General features: G+C 35.3%; 2 protein-coding genes across 2 annotated transcripts in view; one reads left to right on the forward strand and one right to left on the reverse strand.

The window, feature by feature from the left end:
* Window positions 1–4,512, reverse strand: part of rtn1a (reticulon 1a) — a 29,641-nt gene extending 25,129 nt beyond the window's left edge. Inside the window, exon 1 of the mRNA XM_044143570.1 lies at window positions 3,884–4,512. Coding sequence (XP_043999505.1) covers window positions 3,884–4,097 — 214 coding nt within the window. The 5' untranslated portion in view covers window positions 4,098–4,512. The remainder of the gene's footprint in view (window positions 1–3,883) is intronic.
* Window positions 4,513–5,981: 1,469 nt separating this feature from the next.
* The window catches only part of lrrc9 (leucine rich repeat containing 9), a 32,083-nt gene continuing 23,663 nt past the window's right edge, over window positions 5,982–14,401 (forward strand). The window contains exons 1-8 of the mRNA XM_044143565.1: window positions 5,982–6,106; window positions 6,280–6,343; window positions 7,545–7,763; window positions 8,892–9,032; window positions 9,124–9,187; window positions 9,282–9,352; window positions 12,871–13,053; window positions 13,962–14,117. Coding sequence (XP_043999500.1) covers window positions 6,284–6,343; window positions 7,545–7,763; window positions 8,892–9,032; window positions 9,124–9,187; window positions 9,282–9,352; window positions 12,871–13,053; window positions 13,962–14,117 — 894 coding nt within the window. The 5' untranslated portion in view covers window positions 5,982–6,106; window positions 6,280–6,283. The remainder of the gene's footprint in view (window positions 6,107–6,279; window positions 6,344–7,544; window positions 7,764–8,891; window positions 9,033–9,123; window positions 9,188–9,281; window positions 9,353–12,870; window positions 13,054–13,961; window positions 14,118–14,401) is intronic.

The following is a 14,401-nucleotide window of genomic DNA, read 5'->3' on the forward strand; positions in this document are numbered from 1 at the left end:
GACGCAGAGGAGTGACGTGTGTCGAGCGTTAATGACGTTCAGGACCTGACCGTTAGGATTTAGGTCACGAAAAGATCGAGTATCAAAGTGGTCTGGGTCGCATTCAGAGGGGGAAAGAAATCCGAGCTGTGTTGTTCGGACTGTCATGAAAAAAATCAGATACAAGTCACATTATCGGATTTGAGTCACTTGAGGCTGCAGCGTGAACGGACCTAAGCTGTTACTTTACGTCTGTGTCTGAAAAGATCCCGCAACCCAGTTTCCCCAGAGGGGGAGAGGAGCAGCTCTCAACAGACTCTCTGCTGTTTTATGCAGAGTTCTCTAAGTGCTTCCTCCGTCTCAAAGATATGAAAACCGATTCAGACAGACAGAGACATGCAGGCTGCCGCTCTCTGCTCGTCAAAGACGATGCAAACATGCGGGCTTAATCCACCGATCAGGCGCTGGATTACAGGAGATTTCTCGTGACTGATGGTGTTTGTCCGAGCAGAGTGTCGCACATTAGCTCAGCATACATTACAGACGCTCAACAACGTGACACTTTGTACTTTTATTAACCTTTCACTCATGCAGAATTATTATTGCATTACTTTGCTGAAATGATCACAGACAGTCCTGTAATTGTGCAAATGCAACGTTTACAACTCTGAAGATGGTTTCAAACTGATGTAAGTCAATATGTGTCAAATAATCCTCCTGAAAGTGAATTATCCTTTTCTGCCAAGCTGGAACTGGGTAAGCTTTTGAAATCAAGCATGAATAAATCATGAGCAAGTATTCAATTTAATAGAGTGGTAGAACTTTCTATAGGGATTTAATGCTGGGCTTAGATTATTTCAGAGCACGTTGGAAACCTTGAAGGAGTTTATTTCAGGGTTATTTAGGAACAGTCTGAAATATAAACAATACAGATTTGAAAAGTGATTATTATAAATATTTAAGTAATGACAAATATTTAAGGAAGAAAGAGTAATAGGCTGACAAAATAGTTAAATACAACTGTTAAAGAAGTTTTGTTTTGACCAAAATAAAATTTGTGTACTCCGTTTGGGTTGTCTTGTTTTTATTTACTGTAACTCTTTGCTGTTGTTCATTGTCTATCATTTAAATTAATTTATATATGTGATTAGTTTCAATATAAACATTCAGCTTCCAAGTAAAGTGTCAATATTCTTAATTTTCAAAATAAATATACTTCATAGCATATTTTTTCAGTTGTAAAGTAAAATAACCCATTATTTCAGAATTGATTAGATTTTAGGATTAAAAAAAAAATCTTTTGGAAATGGATGAGATTTTAAATAGACAGTAAAATCCTTATTACTTGTCTACATACATAAAGCAAACAAGTGTATGTTTCATATCTACGTTTTCTTCAACGACAAACTGAATGCTAAATCTTAGCAGTAGTTTAAACTCAGGACCAGACACTTCCTGTATGTGACAAAACTGGAACACAATAGCTAAACCACTAAACGCGTATAAATATTAGCGAAAGCTAACACCAAATTGATCAAAAAAATTACCAGAAGCTAATGCTAAACTACTAAACAAAACAATTGGCAGAAGCTAATGGTAAATAAAAGCATAACTTTAACATTAGGAGATCTCATTCTGTTACTCATCTTCATCTCCTTCCAGATGACGATTGGTGTGAGACTCGCAAACAGCAAAGTCTTTATTTTATGATCTTATGGTAATTGTTTTTAAAGGCTCAAAAATGGCAGCCATCTTGAAAAATCACCTTCATCCTGAAATTCGAGTGTCTAATAGAAAATATGAAAAATCTGAGAAATGAGCATACAAATTTTTAATTTTGTGTCTACTCTTGGAAGACGTTTTACAGCAGTATGCTGCACTGTAGGGATCTGAGGAAAAGGTCCAGCCCTGACGTGATTTAGTGCACATGAAGTCAGCACTATCTGAGGTAGATCACTGCTGCGAAGAGGATTTAGGACAGGCATTGATCGATTATCCAGAGATGCAACATCAGACAGATAAGACTGAGTATCTTTTTCTAGTGTCAAAATAAATAAATAAAATGCCCAGAGTTTGAAATAATACTTTAATGATGCTCTGTGTGGGGAGGCTGCTGGAAATATGTGGTGTTTCTGAAGATCAGAGGAAACTACAGCTGGTTAGGAGGAACATGTCCCCTTCGCCCCGCAGGATCTGATGCAACTGTCTCACTGAGAACAAAGACACGGAGCAGATTATTCCCCTCTGACCGTTCAGAGAAAAGAAACAACAACCTCAGACTATTCTTTTCCTTTTAGGAACCAAAATAAACCGTGTTTGTCTGCGCTCACCTACACAATCTGTCTGGGAGAGCAGAGCACCCACTCTGTTGACGTTTCAGAAGACTAAAGCTTAGTAGATACTTCACTGTGGATTCAGTTTTTTTAAAATTTCTTTAAAAAAAAATACAAATAAAAAAATACAGTATTTAAAGTTAAATTTCCCTGACAAATTATGGCTGAGCTCATCATAAGAACTCCTATTAAAAGGAGTTCTAGGGATGGAGACAATTAATTGACTTGAAATAGTTTATATATATATATATATATATATATATATATATATATATATATATATATATATATATATATATATATATATATATATATATATATATATATATATATATATATATATATATATATATATATATATATATATATATATATATATATATCCATATATATATATATATATATATATATATATATATATATATATATATATATATATATATATAGATATAAATAGAGTCATTCCGTTGTGGTTGTGGGGTGGAAAATGCCCTGTATGCTTTTCTGTTTTGAAATATAAACACTTGACAAGCTTCTCAATTTTCGGTGAATCGCGCTATTTCAACCAAGGGGCGATCGTCAACATATTCTGAAAATTTAGTCATACGGAAAGGCGGTTAGAGCTCTTGATGCAAGAGAAATTTCAAGTTTTAGAGCAAATAGACGCTTATTAATTAATTGTGAGTCAATCGGTACGATCCAATTTCAAAGCATTAAATTGCGAAGTCAACATATGCTTTAAATAGGCTATATATTTAAAAATATATAACAAAATGTAATATAATAAAATGTTAAATGCATAGTAAATAAATACTACCCCTTTAAAAATGAAATTCAACTTTTTGTAATGTTTTTTGGAGAAAATTAAAATAATCATTGGTTTTTGACCAGCAACAGAAAGGGCCTGAGAGGGGACAAGATGATGCTCCCCAACCCCCAACCTCTTCTTTTTAAAAAGCATAATCATAAATTTTTCAGTGGATTCGAGAATAAAAGTGCAGGGCTCTACTTCTGCTCACCAAGCGAATAAAAAGCTACCGAGGATTAAAAATAGCAACCCGAGCAGAGCAGAGGATGGGAGACTTCAAACTGAGTTCAGTCTCCCAAACAAAAACACAAATCTGCAGTAAACATAACTTAGTTTATATTACGATATAAATTCAGACTAATTAAAGTCTTAGACAGTTTGAGACAGCATATCAACATTATGATTGGAGATATATTAATGTTTTGTTTATATTGGAGCAATAATTGGGACCATATTGTTTATTTTGCCACGATGGGTTTGTCTGGATTTGGTTAAGATGCCATTGTTTTCTGTTTTCTTGCTGATCGACGTCTTAAAAGTGTTTTAATTTAGTTAGTTTGTTTTAAGGTTTAAAGTTTAAGGTCCCTTTTAACCTTCAGAGTAAAATTAAAGGCCGCCTGTTGGTGATCTGACAAACTGGCTCCTGTCTGTTTACACCGGAAGAGCGAAGCATGTTGTTTTTATTTTTGGCACCCAAAATCAAACCCCCGCTATTTATACATGCCTGAACATTTATATCCAATACCATAACAACAAGTTTTACCTGTAGATGCAGTTTCCATAGCAACGGGAGGCCTTTTCCCGTCCTCCTGGAAAGGATGAAATTGTTGGTGATCAGGGTCGGCCGTCGCGTCGACGCCGCCTCTCGGCTCTCCGAACCTGGCCGCCGTGTTTCCGAACAGGCCGTTCGGCTCACGGTCGTCCCCGAACCACCTCCCGTCCGAGCCGAGCTCCTCGCCGTGCTGAGCAGCTGACATGCTGGTTCCTCTGGTCGGACAGACGGTGCCGTTCCCGCTCCTGTCGGTGCTCGATGTATCGGTGCCGGATGGTCGCGCCGACAATCCGAGCTGCGGAGGAGGAAGGGGGGATGGATGGATGGATGGAGGGGAGAGGAGAGGAGCGGGGGGTCGATGACAACAACGCAGCTGCTGGACCCGGGTCCGCTGAGTCCGGGTCTCTGTAGAGGAGCCTCTGCGGTCGGTTTGGGAACAGGAGCAGGGGAGTGAGGTTGATTGTTTTAGTTCACTGATCCGACGCTGACGTCATGCCGGAGACTCAGGCTTTGGCTCCATGTGGGATAAACACACGAAAGACGTTTCGGACTCACGCCTTCATAATAAACAGACTGTCAGCAAACACATCGGCTGCAGAAATAATCTGCACTTCATCACATCCCGGAAATATGAAGGCCAGCTGGAATTTGACTATAATAAATAATAATTAGTTAATAACCTAAATACATTGAAAGACGGGAGAGCAATGTGCTTGGCATTTTTAAGCATCGGTATGTCAAGCCGATTTATCACATAATGAGTACAAAGTTGAGTAGTAAGTATTTACATTTACTCAATAACAGTTACTTGAGTAATTTTTAAAAAATGTACTTTTAGAAGTATTTTTACTTCAGTGATTTTTGGTTGAATCTACTTTTACTTGAGTAAAAATGTCTGGATTATCTACCAGCTGAATGAAAAACAAACGTGTTTTAGTCAAAGATTCACCAGACACAAACACACACCTGCAGTTCTTGTTAAAGTTATATACATTTTTTTATTGAAAGAAACTTATTTGGAAAAAAATATTTTCTTTTACCTAATTTTGTTACTTTTTGTTATGAATTATTTAATATATTCTATAATATATATATTATATATTTAATATATATTAAATTATTGATAATTTGATCAGTTTGGTAAAAAGTGTCATTAGTAAACTTTTTTTTAGCAAATACATTTTTATTCTTAATTCAGTAATTTCTTGGATGGCTCTGAAGGAGTATTAGCTATCCTACATGGCTCTTCACCCAGGGCCACTGTTGCAACACAATTCAGATTGTTTGACTCAAAGTAGCTTTCAGTTTTAGTCCAAATGTATTGCAATTCAAACAATCAAATCCAGTAAAGGACCAAACTCCCATTTTAGGATGCTTTTTGACACAATAATCAATAACTATGTTGTGTGAATTTGAAATGTGAATTTATCCTTGTAAGGAGTCAAGCTAAGGTATTTATAAAGTTCACTCAGAAATGGAAGAAAATTACCTGTTGATAATTTTCCTATTTGAATCTGATTGGGAGAAAAATATTTTGGTTTTCTAAATATGCATTTTAAATTGAGGAATACCTAAACTGTGAAAGGGCAAAAGAGAAAAAACACACACTTTTTTTTGTTCTACTGCAGTTTTAATTGTATCCAAATGCCTTTAATATTAGTTTAGTTTCTATATGTTTTCTTTACTATTTTAATCTTAATGTTTTATCTATACTATTTAGTTTTATAGTTGAAATACTTTATTTAGTCTCTTGGTTTCACATCCCAAATGCCATTTTATTATGTGTGAATACTGATTTATATATTTTTTTGTATTTTATTGTTCTCTTATGTTTAAATCTGAATGGTTGGACCACGTGTTAATACAACTACTATTTCATAAATTTTGAAATACTGTAAACTTAACATTTCTTGTAAAATATCAGCTGTAGTAAATCTGAAATACACATTTTAAGTTGTCAGTTACATTTTAATAAAGAAGAATTCTAATGTGAGTATTTTAAAGTTTGATTTGATTAAATATTCTAATGGCTTGCCATAATTCAATGTTTGATTTTTACAGGAGAAATAGCTTGCAGTGTGGCGCCCTCACCTGGCGGCTCAGAGGAGGTCCAGCCGTCTCCCTTAGCAACCAGACGCGCTGTGCCTGGATACGAACTACGAAGAGTCCCCTCAATGGACAACGGGGCGGATTTTATTCCATAAAGACTGACATGTGTGTATTATTTATACCAGCGCCTCTCTCTCTTAAATGAGGCGCATAAATTATGGCTGAGAAAATTAGTGTTCGTTGGAGGTTTAGCCTGTGGAGTTAACATCAACTTGTTTTCCTTTCCTCTGTTGTGTCTTTTATTACTTCATTATAAGATGTGTTCTGTGCTTTTGTAGAGTTATGTCGCTCAAAAATAAACAGAAGCAATGCTCTGAGGAGGAGGCGGTGCTTAGAAAACTGGTGAGTAAGAAAACACAACACATATTTTACGCAACAAAATTCAACTTTGCAAAACAAGAAATGGTCCACAGGTTAGAATTGTGTATTTTCTCTAATCCACATGACAGCAAGTTTTGAAGTTTTTTACATTTGAGACTCTGAAATTGTAAGAAAAGAAAAAAAAAAAAAGAAAATTTGGGAAATTCATCTCAAATTAGATTTTTTTTCTGGCAAAATTTCAACTTTTCTAACTAAGAAATGTTCAGTTTTTTAGAGGATTTCTGAAATTAAAAATTTCTCCTTTTTTTCTAGCTAGTTTCCCATTTTCATGTGCAGAAATTAAAAAAAAAATTCTGTAAGATTTTGTTAGATTAATTTTTTTTCCTAGCAAAACTTTTAGCTTTTGAAACTGATGAAATTCCAATTTTTTTCTTAAAGATTTCTTTTTTTACTTTTTATTTTTTTTATTTTTTTTTTTAGCAAATTTGTGATTTTCAAATTTAGAATAAAAAAAAATCTGCAGGATTTTTGAGATTAACCTGAAAATTTCCAAGCTTTTTAAAAAAAAAAAAAAAAAATCTTAATTTAATCTCAAAAAATTTTTTTGTAGGATTTTTATTTACTTTTCATACTCAGAAAATTCCAAGTTTGGATGTAAAAACTTCTGAGATCAATCTTAAATTTCATTTGCTTTTTTCTAGCAAATTTTCAACTTTTAAGCCTCAGAAATTTGTTGAAAATTTCTGAGAATAATACCAAAATTTTATTTCTGTTTTTGAATGAGAAAATGAAAATTGTATTTCCTAAACTGCATTAACATAGCATTCCTTTGGGGAATGCTTGATTATTTGTAGCAAAGGATGCATCTGCATCTTTAACATGTGAAAAAGTATAGTGTTGGGCTAATCTGTTGATTTTTAAAAATTATTTTATTAATAATTGGATAGCAATAGGTAGAACATATTTACAGATAAGGGTGTTGTCTTCTTTGGAAAATGTATATTATTTTGTACAGTTTTGGCTTAATTACTGCTGGGATGTTTAAAAAATTTTATCGTCCAGTTAACGATTAATCGAATACTAAATTAGTTGACAATGTTTTTCAGTAATCGATTAATGTGATTAATTGTTTCAGCTCTACATTGCAGTTGTATGTTTTTGTATTGCTGTTCCACTCTGAAAGAAGAAAGATGAGGTAAATCTGTTTGTTTTCTCTGGGCAGTGCTTGATGAATGGGCTGTCCTATGAAAAAATAGCGACAGAAGGGAGCAGCATCAGGTCCCTGGAGATCTTCTTCTCTGGTTTCCCCCGGATCATCGGGCTTTCCAGCTTTCCGAATCTCTGCCAGCTCACCATCGTGGGCCAGTGTATAAAAGAAATAGAAGGACTGGAGTTGTGTCCAGTGCTCCAGGAGCTCTGGATCGTTCAGTGCCATCTCACTGTAAGCTGTACACACACACACACACACACACACACACGCACGCACACACACACACACACACAAACCACCATTATCCAACATCAATAACAAAACACACTTGTATTTTTCCAACAAGAATCGGTGTGAAATTTTGCTGCATGTTTCGATGGAAGGACGTGGCGCCATCTTGTGGACAAATATAAAAATGCAGCTAAACCAAAATGAAGTCCCATCATTTCTGATTATTAGACTTCATTTCATAATTAATATGCCATATTAAGATGGTGTATTAATTTTACTATTAATAAAAAAATTAATTACAAGAATAAAGTCATAAAATTATGAGACTAACTCAAATTAATTTGAAAATAAAGTTGCATTACAAACTATATAATATCTTGAAATAATGGGATTTATTCTCCTATTATTTTGTCTTTATTTTCATATAACTGCTCTCCTTTTTTCTTATAATGTTATAACTTTTTTCTTGTATTATTTCAACTTTATTATCAACTTTAAAGTCAACTTTAGTGTAATATTGTTACAACTTTATTCTCATATTATTTTGACTCCTGCTGTTATGATTTTATTCTCGTAATTTTATAATTATATCTTTATTAGCATTGCTTTAACAATCTGTTGTAGAATTAATTAATATATATTGTGATAAATTAGTGCATAATGTTTTAAATGTGCTTGTTTTTTGATAGATTTAAGCTAATTTAAGAAACTCAGAAAGAGATTTCAGATTTGTTGTAGAAGAAATATCCTCAAGCAGATTTCAGCAATATTCACTCTTAAATACAAAATGTACCAGTACATGTTTTTACAGTTTTGACCAAATTACTGCTCTGAGCATGTTGTTTTTTCAGCAAATTGACTTTTTTAGCAATTAAATGTTTATTAAATTGGTTGGCGATTATTTAAAATATTGATTAATTACGATTAATCAAATTAGAATGAATAGAATGGGGAAAAACCAAATGAGTATAAATTAAAGATGAGGTTACTGAAGCACCAATTGACTGAAACCCAATAATCATAATTATAATTGTCTGCGTTCCTGTAAAGAGGAGTTTCTATTGGGTGAAACGTTTAGATCCGAACATTTTACCTGCATGGAGTGATAATAACTTGTCTTTTCTGCAGGAGATATCCGGCCTGCAGACGTGTAACCAGCTGGAAAGACTCTACCTGTATGATAATCAGATCCAAGAAATAAAGAATTTAGAACTGCAGGTCAACCTGACGACTCTGTGGCTCAATAATAACTGCATCACAAAGATTCAGGTCGGAATAATGAATTATGTTCACTGTCTGCCTGAAGTTTATTTATTTTATTTACCGTTTTGTTTTGCTGCTTTGTAATTTATCCCCAAAGGGCCTGAAGATGATGAAGAATCTGAGGGAACTAAACCTTTCTGATAACTCCATTGAAAAGATCGGTGGGCCTGATGAATCCTCCCTCTTTGTAACGTTTGATGGAGATTTTAGAGAGATAAAATAATTGAATGTTTGTTTCATTTCTCTCTCTTTCAGGCCACAGCCTTGATCCCAATGCCAACCTTCAGATTCTCAATCTGTCCGGGAACAAAATCAGCTCCTTTAAGGTGAGACTGAAAACCAAAACGTATCCTTCAGATTCTTTCTCCTAAAAGTATGCTTACTTGTTTTTTCAAATCTTATTAAAATTCTTGGTTTCACAAAAGGGCATCTCGAAATATTTGTCGGGGATCTCGGTCAGTTTAGATTTTTCAGATAATTTCTTCAGCAGGAAGAGCAGAGGAGTGCGGTTTATAATTTCAGCATCCCAGTAATTTGTAAAGATGCAAGGCTTTGTATATATGTGTGTGTGTGTGTGCGTGTGCGCGCGTTTGTTTGTAATACCTCGTGGGGACTCTTTTCCTGACACATACTACGCTGTGGGGACCCACTGCTCAGAAACACTTTCTGGGTCAAAGATTTAGGACTAAGGTGTGAATTGAGTTTTGGTTAGGGTTAGGATAAGGTTTAGGCTGTAGAAATGAATATCAATGGAAGTCAATGGAAAGTCCACACAAAGATAGTCAAGCAAACGTGTTCTTTATTAGCTACACCTGTCCATCTGCTTATTAACGCAAATATGGAATCAGCCAATCACATGGCAGCAGCTCAATGCATTTAGGCATGTACACATGGCCAAGACGATCTGCTGCAGTTCCAATCAAGCGTCAGAACGCGGACAAAAGGTGATTTAAGTGACTTTAGCACCAACAACCATGCCACGTTCAGATGGGCTGGTCTGAGTATTTCAGAAACTGCTGATCTACTGGGATTTTCACTTACAACCGTCTCTATGGTTTACAGAAAATGGGCCGAAAAAGAGAAAATATCCAGTGAGCGGCAGTCCTGCGGGTGCAAATGCCTTGTTGATGCCAGAGGTCAGAGGAGACTGGCTGGACTGGTTTGAGCTGATAGAACGGCAATAGTAACTCAAATAATCACTCGTTACAACCGAGTTAAGCAGAAGAGCATCTCTGAACACACAACGTATCCAACCTTGAGGCAGATGGGCTACAGCAGCAGAAGACCACACCGGGTGCCACTTCCGTCAGCTAAGTACAGGAAACTGAGGCTACAATTTGCACAGGCTCATTAATTGGCCAATAGAAGATTGGAAAACCATTCCCTGGTCTGATGAGTCTCGATTTCTGCTGCGACATTCGGATGGCAGGATCAGAATTTGGTATCAACAACATGAAAACATGGATCCATCCTGGCGTGTATCAACGGTCCAGGCTGGTGGTGCTGTAGTGGGGTGGGGGATATTTTCTAGGCTCACTTCGGGCCCATTAGAACCAACTGATCAACGTGTCAACGCCACAACCATCTGAGTGTTGTTGCTGACCATGTCCATCCCTTTATGACCACAGAGTACCTATCTTCTGATGGTACAGGATACCAGTATCTTATTGAATCTATGCCATGAAGGATATATATATATATATATATATATATATATATATATATATATATATATATATATAGAGAAAGAGAGAGGGAGGGATTTTTGTTTTCCTTTTTCATTCTGGACTCTAGTTTTTCAGATGTTATGAAGTGAAATAACCGCTCTTGTCTAAAACAGAAGAATAAAAGGTTGTTCTTTTTATATAGCGGCTTAAATTACATGTGTCTGTTTTATTAGAAACCAGAATTAGACTTTTCTACTGAGCTGTTTCGGTCTTTGTTAGATGAGATTTTCAGATATTTCAGGTATTTTGCACCGATTGTGCTAAGCAGAATAGTGAGGTTTTTAATCACCGATTCACAAATAAAGAACTTTTATTTAAATAGCTAAATACATGATCTTGGCATTTTTACCTGCATTCAGCTGCATAGACTCTTGTATTTTAAAGCACACAGTCGTTGTTTCTAACATAAAAAGGTCATTTTGACAGAACAAATTTTTGTTGATCCTGATTCGATCGGCTTCACGCCGCAGCTCTTTTCTCAAAGCTCACCTTTTCTCCTGCTCGCTTGCAGGAATGTAATTATTGTCTCTGACTGTGCAGAGACAAGTTTAACAACTGCAGGGTTAAAGAAAAACATCTTTTGTCAGCTCAGTGTGGCATCTTTTTTCACCGCAGACTCCAAGAATGTCTTTTTGCATCTAACAGCATCTCTGATATTTAGACTGAGTTTCCAGTGTGCATCCAGCTAAACAGAGGGTACATACTGGTTCCCACATTGATTTTAAAAGCATGTTTGTACAATATTTAACATTACATTTGTTAAATACCAATATTTTAATTTATATTGTTTTATGACAGCCCGGAATTGACGGATATCACACAGAAATAAAATCACATTTTGTTTGTTTTTATATCTTTATTTGGTTCTTAACTGCTTCTAAAAACAGCCAAAGTGCTTGAAAAGAACCACACGCAGCTCTTCTTTGGCAATATATATTTTTCATGTGAACTTGGTAACTAACAGCCATCTTAGCAGGCAGTTGCTATGACAACATAAACAAACCACAAGCTTAGAATTAGCTCTCGCCTCGTCCCTATCTAACTTTTAAACAAGTACTTTAATTTACAAGTATTATTCGATTATAGTTTTTGAGAATTCTGCGCACTTCTGTGTATCTATCTGTCTACAATAAATATAAGTGATATTTTCTGTAGTATGTACTGTTGAAATAGCAATATTAGCTTAGCTAATAATGTAGCTTTTATCTGCTAGCTAAGACGGACATGTAGCCTACGTATGTTCTTACTCTGCCAGTCACCAGAACCTTGTTTTTCACGTGAAAATTTCAAATCTGCTTAAGCATTGATTGTGTGCGTCCATAGATTTCAGGCCGTAAAACTCCCCCATGATATACGCCCTCTTTGTGTTCACTAAATAATTAACTATATAGTAGGGTGAGATCTGAGCCAGTTTGTCCACATATTTTTCTTCTCCATCCTAACAGCAGCCATTTTAATGTATCATTTTCTCGCGCATTGGTTAAGAGTTTCAACATATTTTCTTTTTGTTGGTTTGGAAGCCATGGGTCCGCTATCCATTGCGCATGCGCTTACCTGCTGAAATGGTGCGGATTACTTCCAGTGCAGATTTATGGGAACTATGTATAAAATCAAGGACAAACGGACTAAAAAACAGTTTCTACCAAGAGCTGTTGTTTTACTGAGCACAGAAAATCCATATAAAACCCCGTCTGTATTTATTTATTTATAAGTGCATTTTTAACATCCCAGTTTTTCTGTGTTTCTTCAGGAGTAGGTATTTTTCAAATTTTGTTGTGCTTTATTTGTGCTCAATGGCATTAAAAGGAATTCTGACTCTTGATTTATCGTTTTGTTGAGTCACCATCCATGGGCACTGGCCTGTTACCTAGCAACCCTAGCCAAGCCCAGCCTGTTACCTAGCAACCCAAGCAGAACTCCAGCATGTTCGGTCAACTGGTTTAGAAGAGGCCCTAACACAGCATAAACTAGACAGAATAAAATCTCTTTATTTAAAAATGATTTTGTGCAAAAAACGTAAGGAAGATATTTTGTGTAGGAAACCTTTAAGAACAAACCAACCTGACGAAGAACAAAAGTCTCATCTTCTATCTGGTCTTTGTGTTTTGCTCCAACAGGAACTGACCCACCTGGCCCGTTTGCCCCATCTGAAAGAGCTAGCTCTGAACGACCCCACTTCAGCTTCAAACCCTGTGTGTCAGCTGTGCAACTACAGTATACACATCCTTTATCACTTGCCGGGTCTGGAGCGACTAGACAACTGGGATGTCTCCTGCAAACAAATCAAGGATGCTGCTGAGGTAATAAGACGGAGAGACTTCAACCGATCTGTTGGGTTGATGGGGTTGCGGTTAATCGTGTAAACATGGTTGATGAAACCATAAACTGGAAACCAAACATCAGCAATTTCAAGATGAACGTATCAAAGAAAATATATATAAAATTTAAGACTCATTGAATGATGGAGCATTGTTGATTTTACACAATTCACTGATTGCTTCCCATCTGAAACGATTAATCGGATTAATCGTGATTAATCGGTTTTTGAAACAATTATCAACTAATTTTTTTAATTGATTTTATTGATTAATTGTTAACTGAGGTACTCAGACTTAAGAAAAGGCAATTTGCTTAAAGAACAACACAGTCTTAGCAATTATTTAATCCAAAAATGTTTACAATTTGTTATACATTTAGCATTTAAGATAAAATAACCTTTGTAAATATGTTCTACCCAGAACTCCAAAAGTGGCATTTTAAGCTCAAATTTAAGACAAAAAATATTATATTAATAACCTTTTAGTATCCAATTATTAATCAGTTGTAATAGATCAGCCCTACATTGTATTGATATTAGGTCAAACAGAAAGGGCTGAGCTTTCTGTTCAAATGTTGATGTTGAAAGTATTTTTATTATTGCAATTTAGGCAATGAAATGTTTATTTTCTTGTTTGAAAAAGAAATTAAATTATTTATTCTGTATTTCTAATATCATATATATAGTCCTAAGTGGTTAAATAAAAGAATTGATGAACATGCCAAATTTTTTGTCAGATTAATCGATTGCTAAAATAACCATTAGTCACAACACTGTAGGTATATGATGTAGCATTTATTGCTATAATCCTAAACTGATGCAAAACATTTGATTTATTTAACTGACGCACATTTTAATGTTATTTTTTATTTTTGCCTCTTTTCTCTGAAGTCTGCAGTTATGAAGAAACTGATGTACTACAACATGCGTGTTCGCCTTGCTCAAAGGAACCTGAGAGAGACCCAGGTTGCTCTACAGGAAAGGAAGAAATGTTTGATGAAGCTGCCTGAGGAATGCATCCGAACTCTCAGTCACACCCTCAAAAGTGTGAGCACTGTTTTCTAAATAATGTTAAATAATTATTGCAGCAGCTTCATCTGACCTACAGCTGAAATGAACTTTTTTTCACCAATGCATTTCTTGGTTTTCCGTAGTTCAGATGTCAGAGGGCGCAGGACGGCCATCTTGTTTTACGGTTTCTATTTATTTGGACTTTGAATTCAAGTAATTTTAAATAATGAGAATAGTGTCGTAATGTTTCAAGAATAAATTTGTACGACAATAGAGTTGAAATAATACGACAATAAAGTCAAAATATTACCAGAATAAAA

The sequence above is a fragment of the Gambusia affinis genome, linkage group LG16, assembly GCF_019740435.1.
Source record: "Gambusia affinis linkage group LG16, SWU_Gaff_1.0, whole genome shotgun sequence".
NCBI lineage: Eukaryota > Metazoa > Chordata > Actinopteri > Cyprinodontiformes > Poeciliidae > Gambusia > Gambusia affinis.